At 37.7% G+C, this 22,174-nt stretch overlaps 1 protein-coding gene across 5 annotated transcripts in view; it reads right to left on the bottom strand.

Annotated features, from left to right (window-relative positions):
* The window catches only part of PPP1R9A (protein phosphatase 1 regulatory subunit 9A), a 124,910-nt gene that overhangs the window by 17,693 nt on the left and 85,043 nt on the right, over positions 1-22,174 (bottom strand). For 4 of the 5 annotated variants that reach the window (XM_088161853.1, XM_088161855.1, XM_088161864.1 and 1 more), the window contains exons 5-10: positions 20,445-20,580; positions 12,034-12,189; positions 6,616-6,669; positions 4,579-4,808; positions 3,115-3,211; positions 2,813-2,984 (exon numbers count right to left, since the gene is read on the bottom strand). In XM_088161853.1, the coding sequence (XP_088017979.1) occupies positions 2,813-2,984; positions 3,115-3,211; positions 4,579-4,808; positions 6,616-6,669; positions 12,034-12,189; positions 20,445-20,580 (845 nt within the window). The remainder of the gene's footprint in view (positions 1-2,812; positions 2,985-3,114; positions 3,212-4,578; positions 4,809-6,615; positions 6,670-12,033; positions 12,190-20,444; positions 20,581-22,174) is intronic. The other variant, XM_088161859.1, reaches the window with a different exon arrangement.

Raw genomic sequence — 22,174 nt, 5'->3', positions numbered from 1 at the left:
AGTCATAATAGTTCTTATTTCACTCTCAGAGTCAATGCAATAAGGTTTTCTTTCATCAGACCTCCAACCACTTAACTCCAACGTTCTTCCATCTGAACTATTTCAGTACCACTGTGAAGCAGGAAAGAGCTCGCCTGTACTCCAACTGTTTTTCCATTAGACAGGCTGACAGAATCTAAAATCTCCTTCTGTGAACTGCTGCATCCCTGGGTATCCAAAGACACCCAGAAAGTAGAGCCACAAAGTGGCTTGAATGGGCACTTGCACAGAGATGCCAAAGTCTGTCAAAGTCAGCCTTAGCACTGAGCTGTCTAGATTTCAAACCACTGACTCCTGCCAGTAAACAGCTTGATTGTCTACTGCAGACACAGCTCATGATCACTAAACCAGAAAGCTACAATGCCCTTCTGGATTCTCAGAATAAACTGTATATTCATAAAGGAAACACAATCCGTAGTCTAGTATTCCCTGGCAAAGCAAAGGCAGAATTACACGGGCAGTAGTAGTTTTGATTTTCCTTTTTTAACTTCCACTGATGTTAGTGGCAGCCCCTTAAGCTCAGTGTGAGGTTATGTTACAGCCTGAGGAGTCGTGCAGTCTGGCAGGATGCTGAACACAGCCAGAGCACCGGCAGTGTCAGGAACTGTTATGTTCAAATGTTTGCAACCATCAGGCTGCATCCATTGCTTCTTCCCAAGTCTTCCACCGTGCAAAAATGTAATAAACACCTCAGATCACATTGAAACAAAAACATACTTGATACAATTTGAATTAAAATACTGTATTTTTACATACCCTAATTTTTTGATGGAAGACAGACCTGCAAACCTCTGAAAAAAATTCTGGGATGTGGCTGTCTACATGCAGTCCTACCCCAGGAACCTAATGCAGAGGCTGGATCAAGAAGCATGTGCTACACTTGCCAAACACGAGCCAGAAAAGAGACCTGAGTGAATGTCACAAGGGCAGTGTGCACAACCCACAGCACCCAGAGGGACTCTACTCACCTCCAAAACATTGTGGACAACTCCCCTGCCCTTTATAACTCCTCTGCAAACATCTTTGGGTTGATGGCAACCCATCTTTTCTCAAAAGGTTTAATCAAGGGTGACAGATGTAGGCTCTCTGCAGAGCAAGTATCTCAACATAACAGTCTGATACAGATTCAGAAACTGACACAGAATTTACTGGAAAAGGTATATGAAGTCAAAAAGTGCTACAGCATATTTAAGAATATCCTTATTTTTAAAAAGGAGGTTTTCTTCTCTCGTTAAAACCACAAATGCAGCCTGGAATCTAAGGTCTAACTATGCTGCTTCTGCTTTCAAATAATCATTGCCAATTATCTATTTTTCCCAGCAAGTAATTTGTGTTTGAATTCATGTGGTTAAACTTGGGTGTTTAAATTCAGACATCATCTAGTCTAACACTCAGAAATAATTTACACTGGTAACATTTCTCCAGGAAAACAGTTTTGGAATGAAAAAAGGGAGCTCTTTGAAAATTTTCATGCAAATGTATTGATTAGAAAACATAATTTTGAAGCATGGACATGCAGATTTTTAATGCTATACTAAGAACTTCCAACTTTTTAGAATTAATTTTACAATTTTTTTTTGCATGTAGAAATTCCTTGATTTTAGCTCTTGAGCCATAGATGTGTGTTAACATTGTAATGTAAAATAACAGTAAATGTAAGCATCATTTTTCTGAGTCAAGTGAAGAAAACATACTTTCCTCTCCTGAAACGAACTACTGAAAGGATTTGTGTTAACAGTACTGCTGAGTATTAAGTGTTATTGTTCTATAACACTTACTGAACCTCTATGGCAGAAATACAGACTTTCTTTCCATCCTGCTTTTCTGAACTTCAGCGATTCCATTACAAATAACACTTGACAGAAAAATAACAGATCTGTGAAGATTTGTGGAAACTAGTTGCACAAGGTGTCCATATCACCTAATACCATTTCAGCAGGATAGCTCTTTTTAATACACATAAATTGTGAAAAATGTAATTCATATTGATTTATTCGTAAGGCAATATTGTTTGGGTTCCCACATGAAATCACTGCTAAAATATCAATTTTAATAAAACACCTCTGTGCTTGCCAGAAATTAATTTATTTCATAATGTATTGCATTTTTTTCAACAGAGAAATAAATAATATTACAGTTTCTAGGAATCCTGGGCTGCATCAAAACAGGGTGGCCAGCAGGTCAAAGGAGGTGATTCTGCCCCTTTGCTCTTGTGAGACCCCCCCCGGAGTGCTGCATCTAGCTCTGGGACTCCCTGCCTAAGAAAGGACATGGAACTGTTGGATCAAGTCCAGAGGAAGACCATGAAGATGATAAGGGGACTGGAGCACCTCTCCCTTGAGGAGAGGCTGAGAAAGTTGGGGCTGCTCAGCCTGGAGAAGAGAAGGGTGTGCAGAGATCTCACAGCAACCTTCCAGCATCTTTAGGGGCCCTACAGGGAAGCCAGAGAGGGACTCTATCAGGAGTGACAGGAGAAGGAGTAATGGCTCAAACTGAAAGAAGGGACATTTAGGTTAGATATGTGGAAGGAATTCTTCACTGTGAGGGTGGTGAGATACTGGAACAGGTTGTCCAGAGGAGCTGTGGCTGCCCCATCCATGGAACCGTTCAAGGCCAGGTTGGAGGCAGCTTTGAGCAACTTGGTCTAGTGAAAGGTCCCTGACCATGGCAGGGGGATTGGAACTAAATGATCTTTAAGGTACTTCCAGCCCAAACTATTCTATGATTCTATGATTCTATGATTCATAGGAGTTATGGTTTGCTTCAAACAAACCTTGACTTAAGCCATCCAGGCACGTCACTTGCTTAGTATCTAGATTTTCCACTGGATCTCCTCTAGAAACTTCTCCAAAAGATGTCTGCCTTTCAAAAATGTTGTTGTTATTGTTAACCTGGCTTCCATTTTGCTTCATTAGCCTGAAAACTTCTGCTTCCAAGTCTTGTATCTGAAAGAAATACAATGCAGTATTACCAAAATATTCACTCCAATACATCCTCCCCATCAGAGACGTTATTTTTCAAGAATATCAGACAGAATTGTCTCATTCTTCAAATAGAAGAGTAAATGCTACTCACACGAGCTTGTAAGCCTTGAACCTCTACAAGGTGTGCTTTCTCCAAATCTTCTATTTTCTTCCGTTCAGCTTCCTGGCGCTTGATGAAATCAAGTTCTCTTAGGGAAATAAAAAAGATGCATTTGCTGTCATCAAAGCAATCAGAATCAAACAAAATAAAATGTTTTGCTACTCATCAGAAAAATCTGTCCTTAGAAAATAGTTCATCAGTTTCTTAGTAAGAACTGCGAAACTGCAATCAGGACAAAACCCTAAGCAACTAGTCTAAATGAATACCCTAGGCAATGACATAAAAATGGCAAAACCAACTTATCTGGAAAAAAAGAAATCTCAGTTCTTACTAATAATCAAATTGGTTTCTTTTTCTAATCTGTGTTTACAACAAAACCAACGTAGCTTGGTTTATGCTGTTCTCTGTTGCAGGACATAGAGCAAAGTCTCTGCTTTACTAGAGTATGACTGTGCTCCTTCACAGAAAGGACAACCTGTAAGTTTGTAGGTACAAATTGAATTTTCTACAGGAAACCTGTTAGGTCAGTTAAGGAGTCTGAGGTATTTAAAAACAACTGACTAGATATTTTGCTAATATAAAGCAGAATGTCCATAGAAAGCTATCCAAACTCATTCTAGTGCCTTGCCCTATCACTTTTTATTTTGAATATCAAAGAAATTTGTGATAGAAAGCACACAGGATACAAACTAGCTCTGGATCAGTCATGAAATTCCAAGATAAGTAATGACAGCTTGACAATCTAACCCCATTTTTAATGGGACAGGATATTAATTTCCACAGTCACAATTATCACTTGACATTGCTGTATGTCTTTGAGTTTTCCTCTTTAAATAAGTATATTTCAGCAGAAAATGAAAAAAGCTGCTGCCAAAAAAAAAAAAAAAAGTAATTTGGGGAATGGAAGCTTTTATAGAAATATAAGATGTTATTATTCTTGCTAGCCACCAGGGAGAGGGGACCACATGAAACAGAGGGGGCCAGGAAATCATCAGTTAGCTCAACTCAGCTCAAACATTCTTGGCATCTACAAGAAGAAGAAAAATAAAATGTAAAATGTAATAAAACAATATTATTTTTGATGTTACATTAGTACACAGCAGGAATGAATCCAGCTGATACAATACCCATATAAATTGCTGCAAACTTTGCCTATCAAACGCTTTACTGTGATTATTCTTAGTTGTCTGCAATTACATCGAGCTATCTCCTAATTCTGAAATATACCAACCTGGAATATTACAGACAAAATCTTTATTTAGGTACAGTATGACTACAGCTTAGTATTAGCATTTTTCCATAATAAAGAGTCCATGCTTTTCATGAATAAAAAAAGCGGAAAATAGTCTTTACCTTACAGGTGTTTAACAGTGGGTTTCATATTTCAAAATATATCACATACATGTTTTCTATCTGGACACTAAGTCATTTTCTGAGCCTGGTGTAGCTGCTTACTTTTGCTGAAAATCCTTGATTAATTTCTTTGCCTTGTTATATTTCTTCTCCAGAGCCTGATACTGGCTTTGCGTCTCCTTGAGGTGCTCATTCACTGTGTGACACAGGGTTTGTGCCTCAATCCAATAACTCTCTAATTTCATCATCCTTTCCTTATTCTCCTCAATGTTCTGCTGGAGTTGGGTCTTCTCCAATTCCCACCTCACCTTCTCATTCTCAGCAGCCTGCAGCTGAACAAAAGAGTGGAGATGCAGTCCATAAAAAGCAGCAAATGGTTTAGGATTAATTCAAACAACACAAATAGAGAGAATCAGTAAATCAGTAACTATGACAGTAATATGCTAGCAGTGGGAAGAGTGTTCCAGGACAAAGAAAACAGGCTGATACATGCATTATTCTTCCTCATAAAACAAACAGAGTTTTTGCTCAGTGTTCCAGTGCAGCCTCTATGCTTCTCTGGCTTATACTAATCTATTTGACTGGCTGACATTTAAAAACGTCAATAGTGGAGTACTCAGGCAAACTGCAGGGTTAATCAGCCATCACATGGGATGTGTTTTGCTTTGTGCATGTGACTCAGGTACTATAAAGCATTCACACACTCTCAGAAAATGATGACATTTCTTATTTTGAGAAGGGAGAATTTGATTTCCAGAATTTCTTTTGTGCTAGGGTTCTCATTTCCTAGCTGAAGCTACCTGCAGGTTTCAGTGTTTGGTGCTGGATAATACAGCATCTTGTGTGATTTAACTCCTGGAATTCTGTGAACAAAAAATGCCTTAACATCTATGTTTATTTATCAAGAGTTTTTAATTTGTTCTAGGCAGTTCTGCTAGCATCATGGATGATACACACCAAAAAAATTAACTTGTTTGCAGTTTTACCAGTAATATACCTAAATTAGTCACATTTTCTTCAGCTCTATTGAAAAGATGAGGTAAAAAGGTCCAACACTAAAGGCACATTAACCCTAATTTTGCAAATGGATTTGCACAGATGAATGTTTACACCCACACACTGATGCCATCAAGTCAATGGGCCTTGGCACAATCCCAAGGGATCAACTCTGTGGTTCCAATTGCTAGATTGGAACTGGAAAGCAGAGGAAGAAAAAAATTTTTGCTTTCTGGACTGAGACAGGACAACAAAAATTGTCCTTACAGAAAACAGTTGCACTCTGAATTTTTTTTAAACAGTAATTTATGAAGATTTGATAAACACTCTGCAAAATACACAGCGAGAGCAAATGCTGCTGGAAAGAAATAAAAATCTAAAATATTTTTCTGATGTACAATTTTTTCTTATTTTTATTTCCCTTATAATGTAATCAGACTCAAGGAGAAGGATGTCATTATAAAACCTAGTATTGCTAAACAACTGAAAAATCAGTTAGGTTTCCATAAAGGTTACCCTAGCACAAGAAAACCCCAATTCTTTTTATTGCTGTAGCAAATTTAATTTATTAAATAGCAACTGATTGTGAGATAATAGTTTTTTTTTAAACTGATCACATTTTTCCTTCCTAGACTATCTTTTAAAGAGAGCAGCAACAATATGAAACAACACTTTTTCTTCTGTATATAAAAATAATTTCTATTGAATACCTTTAAACAAATCAAGTTTTTAAAAAAGGTCGATAATGGAAAATAGCGTAGGGATACTTTAACATCACTGGTAAATAAAAAGCCTACTAACTTCAACTTTAATTTTCAATCCAAATATAATTTTAAAACCTGAAAAAATGCATCAGAATTTTAAAACTAGCAATCTGCCATTCAGTCATTATGAAACCCCCTAAAACATGTTTAATTGAAGCTATAAAAGTTGGCACTTTCTTTTAATAGCAGCACTTAAGATTTTTACTTGAAACTTGGAACAAAGAAAATACACTAAGACAAGATTTAGCTGAGCCACTGTGCTTCTTAATCAGCCTTTATTAAGGATGTTGACTTCTCCACCCACATAAAGATACGTCTTCAGATCTGATTTTGCATAAAGAAAAAATCCATCATGTATTAACCATATATTGATTCTTACCTTTGTCTTCAGCTTCTGAATTTCAGCTTCTGTAACTGCATGTTTGATTTGCAACTAGAATTGAAAATATAAAATAAACAAGTGAAGTCACAGAGAGTACTCCGGTATTTTTAAAGCCTGTGCTGCAAGTTGAATACCTTATTACATAGCAGAAGGCCCCGAAGAGTGCTGCAGTGCAGTAGATTGTAAATTAAAATGTCTAGCTTGCAAAATGACTCAGTCTGTGCAACCTAATTAAAGATAGGATGCCGTCTAACCACTCATAATTTCAAATCAGAACATCCAATCTGTTTAGTAAAACCAAATGTCTTATGTTTTAAAAAAAATAGATGTTTTCCTGCTGGGCTTTGCTCTCCTCTGATGTGAATGTGAAATACGTCCCAGTGCTGACAGTCCCACTACACTGATTAAAGCAGGCACATTACAAATAAGCAAATATGGAAATAAGTGATTTAACAACTCAAGAAGTCAGGAAAACCTTGAGGGAAGATTCCACACATTTACTTCATGCAAGAAGAAAGGTAAAGTGATGCTATCCTTCACCAATAGCTGCAGTTACTCTGCTCAAGCCAGCTAATCTCAATTGAGAGCCGTTACACAGGGAAACTGTAAATAACAACAACAGCATTCAAGCAACAAAGCGATTGCAAGCAGATTAACAGCCCAGGCAGTGTGCTAAAGGTTGTAGTTAAATCACCAAGCAGCCACAACAACAGGGGATCTGCACAGGGAAAGGGTTGGTGTGGAGGACCTGGCATCCACCTGCACACCTGCTGTGGGATTTCTTCTGTACTAACCTACATTAGTCTGCTCCTGTGGAGTGAACAGTCACTACTGAGTGTATTAGGCAATGTCCTGAAACACCTTAAGTTTTATCACAAAGGTCTGCTATTCACAGGCTCCAGGAACACTCTGAATAACAAACTGAACCACAGCTTCAACAGCATAACCCTAATCCAAATGGAAATGACCATGCACATGTACTCAATACTGGCCTGCACCCCAATCCCTGCTGCTGTACTATTTAAAGTAGGCAGCAGGGACAAACTACTGACAGACCCCAAAACCTTACACTGAATCAGAGACTTGGGTACGTTGGGTATGGAGCTGAGGGCAAGGGCAAAAAGTGAATTACAGCCTGAGCCAGCACTGCACTGGAGATAAGGCATCATCCATTATTTATGAATAGAAGGAATAGTTATGGAAAAATATGTTTTACATGCAGGTTACTTCTTTTACAAGACAAACATGAGCTTTTGGGAATAGTTTATGCTGAGCTAACAGAGTATATGAGGTTGTTGTACTGAACCAGAAACTAACATTTCTGGTGAAGCAATGGCTGCATTCTTGAAGAACCAGCTGTTAGCAAGAAAATGTGCAAATGAATCAAAGGAGAAGTTCTTCCGGAAGAAAGGAATAATTTTCAAAGTAACAGGAGCTATCACTGAGCTGACCAGCACAAGTACCTGAAAAATTCTAAGCTAATTTAGAGATTCCCTTTTCATGAAGTGTCTTGAATGCCTCTTCTCGTGGTGCAGGAAATGCACACTCTCAGATACAGTTTGGTTTACAAATCAGCCTTAATTAACCTACTGAATAAATCTAGTCCCCTAAGGTGGAGAATTCTCAATTTATGCTGGACACTGATTCACCAGTTCTGTTTAGGAATCCTCTTTCCAACACCCATTTCTCAGTCACGGTCTCCAGAGAAGGCTGTAAGAACTCCTAGTCCCCACAATCATCTGCTACTTACACTCCCTTTTTGACTTTGCACTGCAAAGTGTTACGACTCTTCATGTGCTCAGTGAGAGCAGATGTAAGATTTCATTTCAAACGAAAGCAGCACTGACTACAGCAGCTTGCAGAAACACACATAACCAACCCACGGACCGTGGGGCTCCTGAGGAAGTGCCACAGGGGATCAGGGCTACTGCTCCAGGATGGAGAGGTGCCAGTCCAGCTGGGAACAAGGCACTTGGAGCCCTGCAGCTGCTGAAATGGCAAGAAGCTGTCAGTGAAGCTGCTGCACCTAGTACGCCAGGAAGCTGAGAAGGACATACACCTTTTTATATAAATATTAGAGGAAAAAAGAGACATTTTAATTAGCATTTGCAAGAGGCTACTTGCAATTTTTGAGCTCAGTCATTCCAGCCTCTGATCTACACTTTTCAGAGATTGAGAACTGTTTTTTTCTCCCCACTGCATTCCTGTTAATAGCGAAAAATTATTAAAGAACTATCTCAAAACATCATGGTGTTTATAAAAATGCCCAACCCTTTGCTTAGATCTGCTACACTGTTCTGGGATGAGATAAAATCAGGGGAATAATAGATGAGCTAGATTTTCCCCTTTTCAGACTTTATAATGACATTGAAAAGCCAAGACTTAAAGCCTTGGGCTACCTCCTAACAGTCCACTCCCATCTCTTCTAAAACCCCACAAATCCATACGGTGCACTTAAAGAGCTTATTATTATATACAAATAAACTCCAAATTGTTGCATAAATGACAATATGCTCAGGTACAGATGGTTTTTAACAGTTATTTTTGTGCTCTCTGTTATTAAGTTTAAAAAAATGAATACTGAGTACCCAGTCAGATCATTGAATCAGAACATGGTACAGCAGATCCCACTGAGGCAGAAGAAAGAAGACACTTTTCTGCTTAAAAAAAAAGGTAGCTGGATATGTACTTTTTTAAAAAAAGAGAACTAATTATGTTTGTAGAATAGATGAGAAATGCTAACACATTTATAGGTTAGACTAAACAACAGGCAAGGTCAACTATTTGGCAAGAAATTCTGGACTCTATAGCTAAAATTTTTTAAGCAAGTTTACTAACAGGGGATCAGAAATCTTTATTCCATGTCCTGTTTAATGCCAAGCAAATTCTTGGGAGATACTGTTTTGTACTTTTTTTTGTTTGTTTTTAGGGTAATATAAAATTGTGAAGGCTTCACATTAACAAAGACATTTTGAGTAATTTTTGGCATATTTCCTATTCAAGTATGTCTTGAAAAGCTGATTAATTTTCTATAAAACAATAAAACTTGTTAAAAAAGGTAACTTTTAGAGAAAAGACTGCAAAAGGTAGAATGGGATGAAAGTCTAGCAAATGTTAAAATATCAGGAGTACACTGGGAAGGAAAGTATGCAATAGAACCTAATAATCATCATGACAGTTTTTACGTAATATCATTATATATTTTTTGCATATAATAATCATCCATTCTTGATATATTTCATTATAACATGAAGTAATGAATTCTTACATAAACGTCCCTTCTCCCTACAGATCTTGTCTCTCTTCAATCATCACAGCTAAAATAAAGTTCCTAGCTCTTTCTCTCAAAGCAGTTAAGAAAAATCAGTCCTATCTTTCCTGCTTTACAGCCAGGAAAACAAGACTTTCAGAATTACAGTGGTGAATACCCAGCAATGTCCATCTCTCGTCTGACTTTCATTCCAAAAGCAAGGCATTTTAAATAAGAGTGCTCTCAGAGTACGGGAACACATTTTTTGTTGCAAAGACTGAATTCGACTAATTAGGTCAAACTATTATGCTTAAAGATTATGTCCTACCCACTTGCCTAATACTTTCATTAATCTCTGGAGTAAGAACAAGAAAGAACAGTTATTCTTTAAATGCGATTCCAGAAAACACTGTGTGGGCTTGTGCAGTGTGACCATGAACAAGTCCTCTAGTGTTGAAAGAATTCAGGGCAAATACCAAGAAAAATACATGTACTCACTCAGCATCAGCCAACAAAATGCAGCTGTGTACTCTTAAAGACAATCAGTGAAACAAAAGTGGTGTGCTCATATCAGCAGTAACTGTGTGGGCTGCTGAAAGAGTCCACTCTTAGGCAGGAGGAGCATTCCATGTTTTCTCCTTAGGCTCTCATCTACACTTACACTCCAGGATCCCAAAGGACCTTCATCTGGTCTCTAAAACAGCGTTTTAAGGCCATGACAGAAGACAGGTGTGGAAATAACTTCAAATTAGTTTGGACAAGCTCGAGTATGGCAATAGCCTGAGTTTATGGAAACTGTATTCAAGCACAGATTTAAAAGTATTTATTCAAAGGTGAGTTTCCTGCCCATCACTGCATCTGTGTTTTGCACAGCCTTGGAAAACTTGCTGGCACAGAGAGAATGGTAGCATTTTCCCACTGCTTTGAGACTATATTTCTATGTATGATGCAAAGTATTAGAAAATCAAGTAAAATGTTCTGCTAATTCATATAAGAGCCCGAAACTCAAGATATGGAGTGAGAAAATGATAACTTAAATAATGTAAAAAATTTTCAGGAACTAACAATGAATAACAGTAGGCACCCAACGGCTGTGAGGGCTATCAGCAGAAAAGGGAAAGATTGGTTACTTTCCACACATGACTCTCACTAAAGGGTAGTAACAATATACTTATACAAGATAAAATATCTGGTTTGAGTGAAGGCAAGATGATAAGTGGAGAAGAATAAAAAGGGAGTCCTGGTATTTTAAAACTCCTATCTGGGCCTAGGTTCTGTTGCTTAGATCTCCTGTGAGGTTCTGGCTACTTTCAACACTTCCTGTGTTGAAAATCTTCCCGTGTTTAAAAAAAAAGTTCTTTACTCCCATCACTCAGCCCATTACTGTAAGTTTAAGTACATCCATTGTTTCATATTTTTATTTGCATGAGAATTCAGGAAAGCCTTAAAAGAAGCCACATCAAACACACAGCCTAAAATACAGAAGAAATGTACCTCTGCACTTCGGTATGTGAAATTACATTAATTGAATGACCACAGTGAACATCACAGTACAGGTAGATGCTATACTCCCCAGCCATAACCTTTTGATAAAACCTTGGTAAAGTGCCATCTTGAAGTATGGCTGCTTCCCCAATAGAGCATCTTTCTAAACACATGGACAAACACATGTACACTGTACACTGATGAGTTACTGTGCAGTGGGTACAGGATGAGTTTCACATGTCTCTCTTCACTGAAATTTAACATTTGTTGTTTTGCTTTTCCCCATCATCTTTTATTGGAATCTTACAAAACCAAAGCAAACCAAAAACAAGCAAACAAACAAACAAACAATGAAAAAACAATCCCAAACCCCAGCACTCTGCTAATGATGAATTAACTTGCACTTTGTCTATGTGGTCAAACTAAGTGCTGAGGCACAGTAATTTCTATATTGAAAAAGTTAATTTATAAACTGTCCTCATCAATACAGTAGTCACCTGAAAGCTGATGCCAAAAATATCTCCAAAGGACAGTTCTTTCAAAATTTTTAAATAATTCCAAAGTACAAAGCATACAAAAAGCTAAAAACCACTCCAGTTTTCAAGAGAAAAACCCTAAGCACTGAGCACTGAGATAAATAAAAACTGGGTTCAGTGGATATTTTCTGATATTTAACTTACTTCTTTGAATTTGTGAGCAAGTTTGCTGGTGTCCACATCACTGGGGGAGAACATGTCATCATTTTCAGGGAGATCGAACACTTCAATAGCCATGTCACCTCCTGGAAGGACAGGTCCCATGTCTTCATCTTCTTCATCTGTAGCATATTCCCCTGTCTTAATTTTATAGCATTTAAGAAACTCCAGTTATCCTCTTATTATGCAGAGACTATTCAAAGAGCAATTAAGACACTGTGCTACCACAGCATTCTGCATACAAAAAAGGTTACCTTTGTCTTTAGCTATAACCCCAGTACTGATGAATTCTACCAGACAAAATACAACTCCACAGTAGTATTTCAGTACATTAAGAGAGAAGACAAAACAGTGTCTTAAGCACTAATAACTCAGTTCTCAAGCATCACTGGCTCTGTATTTTGATGGTTTCATCCTTTTCTAAGTGAGACCTCTTTTCCATTGGAAAAAGTCTCCAAATATATTTCAGATTTAACAAGGCATCTTTTCCAAACAGAAAAAAACAAGCAGAATATAACCAACAGGATCTTGATTAGTCGTTAGTAAAGTCATCTGGATGAAGTAATTCTCCAGTGATATTCCATGCTGAATTTGAAAATTCATTGGTTTGTTCTTTATAAACAAATTAACGATAGAAAAGTCACACCCACGCAGAAAGACAACAGTAGGAAAAAGAAACCGAGTGTCAGAGACAAGTTCAGACTCTGAAACCAGAGTTTACTCAATTTTCACCCTGAAAAGCTGCTTTGAACTAGTTTTGAACAGAAAAATGTGGGTGTTTCTTGGGCTGGTAAACCATGAGATGCAAACAACTTGCTGACAAAACAGAATTTTGAAAAAATCATAAGCTGCAATCAGTATCTCAAGAACAAACAAAATAAAACAAAACAATAATATTGAAAAGAAAAAGCTTGCAATATTGAACGCCAGGCTGCCTACTCAGTGTTTTGCACACATCTGTGCTCATCTCTCCCCATCCCTAAGGTGAATGGTACCACCTTGCTTCTGCAGGGCTCCCTCTGGAAGCTGCAGTACAGCGTGTACAGATCACAAGCAGCCTGCTGGCTGTGCAGATGACTGTGCAAACAACATTCCAAAGCCAACACTTCCCTCAGGACCACATCTGGATTTGTAAGGTTTGGGACTAAATAAATACATGGAAAAGGAAGGGCGGGGGAATCAGTGCAGTTTTTCATGCTTATACAGTAACACCACCAAAATTTTGATAAAACTATTCAAAGTTCTTCTTCACGAGTTTTCAGTTCCCGAGATGAAACACATATTATTATCAGAAGTATATTCCTCATAGTGCTAAAATTGTTTACTAATGTCATTTTTTGACAAAAGGACTTCTCAAAACAAGAGGTAAGAACTCAGATGTACGAACAACAGTTAAAACCTCAGCTTTCCACCTTAATTCAGTTTCTCAGCTGTTGTTTAGACTGATCTCTTTCAACTAAAAAGCAGTGCATGCAAGATACTGATTCTAGATGCACAGGTACACACAGACATAGAATCACAGAACGGTCTGGGTTAAAATGAACCTTTAAAGATCATGAAAACCTACATTCTTCTTTTTTTTTAAACCACTAAAGTTTTAAAAATCAAAGCCAAAACACATAGAAAGCATAAAATAGTTTGTAAAATTTTATGATGCTGAAAGAACTAAAACGAAGGTAAGTCACCAACATGCATACCCATACTTTAAAATAGTCACTGTAAAGCAAGGCACATTTTTGGTGAGTTATTGCTGCCTCTATAAGTAGTAACATACTTGCCAATGAAATAAACAGTAACCATTTATTTTATATACTTCATACCTACTAAGCATATATGCCTAAGAATCTCAATAGTCTTCTATAAAAAAAGCTAACAGCTGATTTTGCTTCTTCTTTCCTTATTTAAGAGAAGCAAAGAATACACAGTCCATCTCATTGGATTTTTCAGGCATGTAAGCATTACAGCCAAACTAAACCCCTGAAATTGTCAATCTGTATGTCTAGATTTCATGCATGCACACAAAAAATCTTCTGTTACGCTACACCTGTAGTAACTTCTGTTTCTATTTTATTGTCCCTGGCTATGTGCAGTAGCTGTCTGAACTGAAAATGGGGCTACTAACTCTCCTGGCTCTTTCCAGGAGCATGTAACACACCCTTCACACACCACTAGAGCAATCAGAAGCAGAAAGACTAACTCTTAAAATCCCACTGAGATTTCAGAGAAATTAACTTTTGTGGGGACAAAATACTAACAGTCCATGTACTTTCAATTTTGCAGTCATTATCGCTGAAACAAATAATGTAATACACAACCGTAATTTCAGCATTAAAAAAAATCCTGGCAGGTCCATCAGCAGTGGCAAGGAAATCTCTGAAGCATGCAAAGAGGAAGCAGAAACAGGATCATTAAGCAGTAAACTCATGCCTCGCTTATGTAAAACCAAACAGATATGGCTCAGCTACATGTGCATTTGAAAGGAGTATTTTAACACAAAATCCCAATTACATTTACCAATTTTGTCAAGGAATAAAACATATAAATTTAGTTAAAACTGATTTCTCCAAAGACTTAAGCTAAGAAGAAGTACTGAATGCAAAAACAAAAATGAACACACATGAAGGAGTAAATTATGGGGGAAAAATTCGAGAGCAGACAATATTCCACTGGCCTCAGGAGCCAGTGTTTGAAGAGGAACATCAGGAAGCTAAAAATGAACACAAAGGAAAATCTTTCTTCAAATTGTACATAATGAGCGTCAATGAGCACAGTCATTTTTGTTTCAATTAATGAAAAAAAGCAGCTGTCAAAGCAAAGTGTATCTCAAGTAAACAAGACACCAGGAAGACAAGAACACATTACAGAACACAGAAATAAATGAGATTTTTGCTTTTGTCTTCAAAATAAAGGGATTTCATCTTACAGTCACATGAAAAACAAATTACAGGTTCAAAAGAACCAATGTTTATATTGAGGAAATATACATCATGAACTACATGAAACATACATTCCCTGAAAAAAATTATCTCTGCTGAATTTTGTACCACATGAAACTACCAGAAGGCATTTGTTCATACACTGTGCCAGTTAGCTGGGATGTGAAAGTCACTATTTTACAAGGAGCAGCAAGGCACAGAAAAAAAGTTGTATTACGTCAAATAACAAAGCCCTGCGAGGTAAGAGTTGTCATTGTAACTCAGGGAGGTTCCCTGCAATACATTTTGTTTCCTTAGCTGGCAACAGCAATAATATTTTTTACTCCACAGTCAATGAAAACTTACATGTTCTTGCAGGAAAATCTCAGACTCTTCATTCTGTGTTGGTGAGCAGAATTCATCCACATAAAAGCCCTGTTTCTCATTTCAATAGCACCTAGGGCTTAAGCTTGTCCCATCCAAAACAATGGCTTCTGGTATTAGCCATTCCATTTTGCTCTATGCTATCACCGTTAATAGCATGAGATTATCAACATGAGCTGCAATTTTCCACTTTTAAAGGGAAAATGTGTTATTTGCACTGTTTAACTGCCTTAACAATAAATTTCTGAAATGTGACTAACACTCCCCACCAAAATGAAGGAGCTGAAGCACCAGCAAGGATAATGCAGACAGACCTTCCTCAAATCACCATAACAAAGGCTGCTTCAAGCTACACCTTTTGTTCTGGTTGAAACTCTCCTACAATCAGGGAACACTATTTGAAGAACTATAAAAACAACTCAAGCCCATGTCTTCGTGTGATTTTTTTCTTTGATGGCTTACATTTAATTCTTTCAAAAGACTGAAGAAAAACACAATGGTATAGTATTAATCATTGCTCTTACAGGAGTGCATCATATTAATGATGTTGGAAAAAATGTACTCTCTGAAAGATTTTTTTTTTTTTAGCAAATGCACTCTTTGGGCGTTAGACATTCAAGTACATTGCCACTTTTTTTTTTTTGTGTGTGTGTGCCAAGATTTTCTTCAATGGTATTAAATATTGCTTTGCTCTCAGCACGTCCTGATGAATGAGAATTTAAAATTAAAAAAAATATTCATTTGACAGTGATATTAAAACAGATTAAACATCACTTGCGTTAAGCTACTTTTCTACGGCCACAGAGTGAACAGAATCCTGAAATATATTATTCATTTCACATTTTGCATCACCCCATGCAGCCTTCTGGGGAACAGGTCATCTGCTTTATGTGACTTTTGTCATTTGCTATAGAACATGAAGAAGATAATACCAAGTTCAAATCAAAATTCCAAGAAATGTCAGAATCTGACTCATGTGCACAGAACACTATGTTAACACAGGGAATTCAAAAGGTTTCAGTCAAGGATACAGATTCAGGTCATACTTGGCACACTAAGTAGGAAATACAAACACAGTGCCTACTTCAAAGCCTTTGAATTTTATTTTCTGACTGAATGCTACAAATTAAAAGGGTGTGGGATTTTAGGAAGCTAGACAAACTGGTGATGAGCAAACTGCAGCAGGCTATCTTGAGGCAACACACTCTCCCAGCTTTACTGTGATTAGCAGACTCACTAGGAAATGCCAGTGCTGCAATTGTATGTAACACTTGAGAAACAGCTGATACTACTGGCTCAAGTGCTTGGCTTGTGGGAGCTTAACAACAAACTGTGAGCTGATGCACACTTATCCTGCTAGTCTTTGCATGGGCTCCACTGTGAACATCCATTTTCTTTTAATGTTCATCAGTTCTGCACAAGGGCTTTACGTTTCCACTCAAAAACTTAAATGAAGGAGCATCTGAAAGCATCCTGCAACCCTGTGATGCAGCCCATGGTAAAAGCAGATTCTGAAATGCAGAGATGCAGGGCATTTATATAGTAAATGATGAGTTTTCAGTATTACTTACACAGTAAATGATATATGTTTTAGAAACACTATGTATTCGTGTAAATCTTCCCCAACAAATAGCTGTCAGGCAACATTCCTGCAAGGCAATGGAATGAGAAGGTAGTAGGCTAACACTGCATCTCTAAATTTAGTATCTAACTCAAGTCCACTGCCCACTAGCTGGCAGAAATCAAAACTGTCTCAGAATACTGCTTTTTAAAAGAACTTGGATCCTTCTAAAATACCTACATACTCCTTGGGCTATGAAGACTGTCAGAAGTTCCAAAACAGAGGAAATCCAGCCAGCTGGTGACACAGCAAGATAAAACCAGAACTTGCACATGTCTGGCACACGTTCTCTTCCTGTGATTTAACCAGCTCTAACAAACACAAGCCGTGTGCCATGACTCCAGGACTCCAACAAGATCACTAATTTCCTGCTCTGGAAAACTTAAAATGTTATTGCTGTCCTTGTGGTAAAGCCTCTGAGCCTCAGAATTTGGCAGTCTCAAGACCATTTTCTTGTTTACTTATGCAGCACTCTACCTGGAGATCCATGTTACTGTATTTTAAATGGTGTAGGAAAATGAGCAGTTTGGCTTGACAGCACTGAGACTGAGCAACTTGTCTATAATTCTGTGCTGCTTCAATGCCAAACTCCTTACACTGGAAATCCAAATACTCCTGAACTCCATGCTGTCAGTCACTATTCCTTTGATGAAATGGACTTGAAAGGGTAGTAGTGGCTTTTGTACGCTTGTAGATACTCAATTCAGCCACTGCAAACTGCGATTTTCTTGCCCAAAAGGTGCTCAGCTTACCAGAGCCAAAGAATGCAGGACTCGTGGTGGTGTCTGGCAACAACATAAACCCAGCCAGACTTGTCCAACAGGGCAAGGTAAGCTCAAAGAAGTATTCGACAGTAAATGGAGCAGAAGTGCTTGTGGTGACCAAAAATGTCTTTGGACTGTGGCTAATGTGCATTAGATCACAGTTTACATTGTGGCACTTGTCTCGGAATGGTGCAAGTTATGTGACTAGACCTGGATGGCACAGCCAGGTGACTAAAAAATAGTAATGTTCAAGATTACTGCAGGTATTCAATAAAATCTATTTCTGGTAAGTCTCTTAATTAAGAAACGGAACATACTACACTGCATACCTTAGTAACTAAACCCCAGCATTTATTCTGAAAATGTTTACCATCCATGCCCCAAATATATATATGGCATCAAGTAGGAAATAGGTATGACCTTCAATGATCCCAATGTAGTTTTTAAGAACTGCATTTGTTTTCAGGCCCAATTCCTTCTCCTTCCAAAAGATATAACTGATGAGATCATCTGGATCTCCCCTGGAGCTCTTTTCCTTTCTTTCTCCTTTCCTCATATTCAACACAAAACTCTCTTCTGCACTCCAAAGGCCATTGCCAAAAATCATGTCATAGTCACAGAGATGGTCACCATCCTCAGTGTAGTGCTAGAATAAGAAAAGATACCTTTACCTCTCCTAATTATGGAAAAATCTGGGAAAAACTTGTTCCATTTTATTTTCTCTCCATGATCCAAAGGCACTACCAAGAAAAAACACTTTAGGAATTTAGTATCTTTTGTGAAGAATTTATGCAGTGAACAGGACTTAAGAGTTTGTAACCATCAAATTGCAAGGACAAGACACATCACAAAAAGTACCTGATACCTACTCATACCTACTCATGCCTGTCCTCTTTCAGTACTGTACTGAGAAACACTTGCATGGCCATCAGTGTGACAGTGTCACCATCAGCACCTTCACAGCAACAATCCCTACTGAAGGCTGAAGTACTACCAGGATCAGTATTGATCAATATGAATTTAACCACATTTTTTTTATTGCCAGATCTTTGAGTAATGCCACTTGTGTGGTGTGTGAAGGTAAGAAACACAAACATTTGATATTTTTTGCAGGTGGATGTGTCCCACAGATAAAAGGTGCAATGCATCAATCACTCACACAGGTCAGCCACACATGCAAGTAGGCAGTGAGAAAGATTTGATCATCAGGCATTTAGGACACAGCTCTCTTGCCTATATGAAAGTGATCAGACTATGCTCACCACAAATAGTACTGAAGGTCTTGGAACCCTGACATCTACAGCACACTGTGACGAGTTGTGAGAAATCTCTTTTCCCAAAGGCCAGCTGCTCCATTTTGTTTTTGAAGAGCTTTTAAGACAGCTCCTTCAAGAAACTTCTCTTGAATTTAATTCTAGACTAAAGAGAAGTTAGAAGACTTGCATGTTTCTCTAGTTTGAGAAGGGAACAGAGAGGATATGGGTTTTTCCATCCTTCATGGTCTCCCACAGGCATACCTACATATGCATGTATGTATAGCTTATTTATGACTTACATATGTCCCTGTGACAGGAATAATTCTAAGACATTGAAATATTTTTATTCATAATATGAGTGGAAATTACAGCAAGTGAGAGCATTACTGGGGCTAGACAGGATTTTTACTTAGTCTGTTGGGACACTTCTGATTGTTCTGACATATTGGTATTTTAACACCATTTTTCAAAATCTTAGTATATCCTGATTTTATGTCAAGAGTATTTTTTCTCTAAAAAGTAAAACTAACCTGAAATAAATGAGTACCATGAATTCTCTATCTCCCCTTCTCTACTGTTCCCTCACACACACACACAAAAAAGCTGGTCTGGGATGAAAACACACTAATACATGAAGTCTTAGCATTTAAAATAATATTACTTAAGATGATGTGAAATGATGACAGTGTGCTTGGGCTATATGGAAGCAGTTTGTTACAAAACCCAGCAGTTAATTTAGGGAGTAACACAAACAGCAGTAGTCTCTAAAAAAACTCTCAAAGTAATCTTTCCAAGTATCTTGGTATTTAGGCATACTAGGAATTTTATGAGAATGGAAAGAAATTATGGAAATTTTACTGCACCAAGTTGTTACTTTCAAAACTTTTATACTGGGACATCAGGCACTAATTGTAAGCATCAATATACACTTCAGACAAGGCAGTCTAATTCTCTATACTGAGGAATATCTGTTCACACAGAAGCAAAAGCATAGTGTGTGGAAGGAGGAGTCTCATCCAGAATTTCAGAAAACATTTTGACTTAAGAAGAATATAAATTCTTCTAGAAAAAAAACCCAAACAATTTCCTCAACCCCTCTAAAAATTAGAGGGCAACTTTTACCAGTTTTCTGAAACTTTAACATTTCAGTGCACAACCGAACAAACTTTACCCTCTTATTTCAGAAACGTATATGCTTTCAAGGAAGAGAAATGCTTACGGAAGCATCAACCAACTTGGTATTTGCTCTTCTGGAACAAAACAAGTACTTTAAATCCATGATGAAAAGTTTTTCTATAAATTTGTTCTTCAATCAAGAGTCACCATCAAAATCTGTAAAAATCATCAGCAAGGGTAATGGAAAGATCCAAAAGTTGACCTCTGAGTGGCAAGTAAAAAGAAGAGAAAACAGAACATTAAAAACCACCAAATAGTGAAACACTGGACAGTGTGTTACCTCATCATCATCTGCATCATACTGTGCATAATGCTGCTCCAGCAGCTCTCTCTGGCGTCGCTCTTGCTCTAGAGTTTGGCTAATCAGCTGCGCAACCTCACTCACTTGTCCCGGTTTTTCTCGTCCAATTACAAACCTATACAAAACATCAGTGAAAAAACATTACTCCTACTGTTTACTGAAGTTCCAGGGTTTTAGCCATTTCTAGTAAGGAGGGTAGCCTTTTTCTCCAGAGATGTGTAGTTTTGATTGTTTCAGATGTGTTCTGTGGATGAGATTTGTCACAAGGGCACTGTGTGCAGGAGTAGCAGTGATCAGACCATGACAGGTCTGGTCACATGACAGGAGGAGCAAAATAGAAGGCACCATTACAAACCTTCATGTTTCAGTAAAGTATAATCACTTCCATTCCCTTTAGAGCCATGTATTCACCAGAAGGCTACAGAAGACCAGACTGTTATGGATGCACAGTAAGAGCACAGCACACTTATGGCAGCTTATAGCATGCAGCAGAGTAACTCCTTCCCACCCTGACTTAGAAGTTATCTTCCATTTCTGAGCTTTATTTTTGTCTTCCTCCCATCTAGAAAACAGAATCTATTTCCACATTTTAAAATCCGACAGACGCTATTTCCTTAATTTTAAGCTGCATTTAAATCTGTCTTTTTACTTCATGAACTTCTGTTGCTAAGGAACATTTTCTCCACTGTTAGCTACTGTGGAACACTGGGTGCACACTTCCTTGGCTTAACAAAACACAAGGGAAGTGCCTCTTTCTTGGCTGAGACTTACAAGAATGCTTCTCCGTCTTGCTTTCAGCAGCTAGAACTCAGAATTGGTTTGGATTGTAACCCCCCCCTTTTTTTTTTTAGCACAGTGGCATAACCATATTTAGATATGCTGCTATCTCCAGAACTAATCATAAACATCCATTATATAGTACCAACAGACTATGAACTACTGAACAAAAGCACAATTTAAAGATGTCAAGCTGAAGAATTATTTTCTTAGAAGGCTAGAAAGATAATTAGGTAATTACAGATGAAAGAAGTATTATGTAGAGCTGAAAGGCACAGTAAGGTGACACTGAGATACTGGATATAGTAAATTACTTGTTTCCACAACATTTGGCTCAAATGATGAATTTAATTTATTATTTGAATGAGAGGCAGAAATGTGCATTATATCCCATGCAATAAAAATTTCTTTTCATTCACACTGCCTATCACTGTTAAAATCCCTTGGGATTTGTCATCCATGTGTAAGCCAACTTCCCAACAGTGGATGACCCTGGGTCCATTTCCAATGACAAATAATTTTTCAGATTCTATGAAGTCAGACACTGCAGAAAGGACTGCAATTTGGAGATTATTTCAATATCATCAAAATACCCAAACTATTAATTACTTCCAAAAGGGTAAGAAAGGTGAGAATGAGTGACTCCATTTGAAATAATGACACAAGGCACTCTGAAAATAATCTGCAAGAAAGTGTCTTAGCTTAAAAATATCAATAGCAAATACACCAGAAACTATAAGAGAAACAAGGCAGTAACATCAACATTTTAATCTTGATCAAAACAGATCACAGTCTGGCACTCATATCCCACCATTGCAAAATACGACATTAGTTCTCAGTAATGATAAAGACCTTGGGCTGAAAGAAAATGATTGTTTCTTCATGGCCCCTACACTTCATCTGTTCTGCATACTGACTCACAGACAGATCCT

This window comes from Sturnus vulgaris, chromosome 1 (genome assembly GCF_052056855.1).
Source record: "Sturnus vulgaris isolate bStuVul1 chromosome 1, bStuVul1.hap1, whole genome shotgun sequence".
Lineage (NCBI taxonomy): Eukaryota > Metazoa > Chordata > Aves > Passeriformes > Sturnidae > Sturnus > Sturnus vulgaris.
The sequence above is the reverse complement of the archived record's forward strand: the minus strand, read 5'-3'. Positions and strand labels throughout refer to the sequence as shown.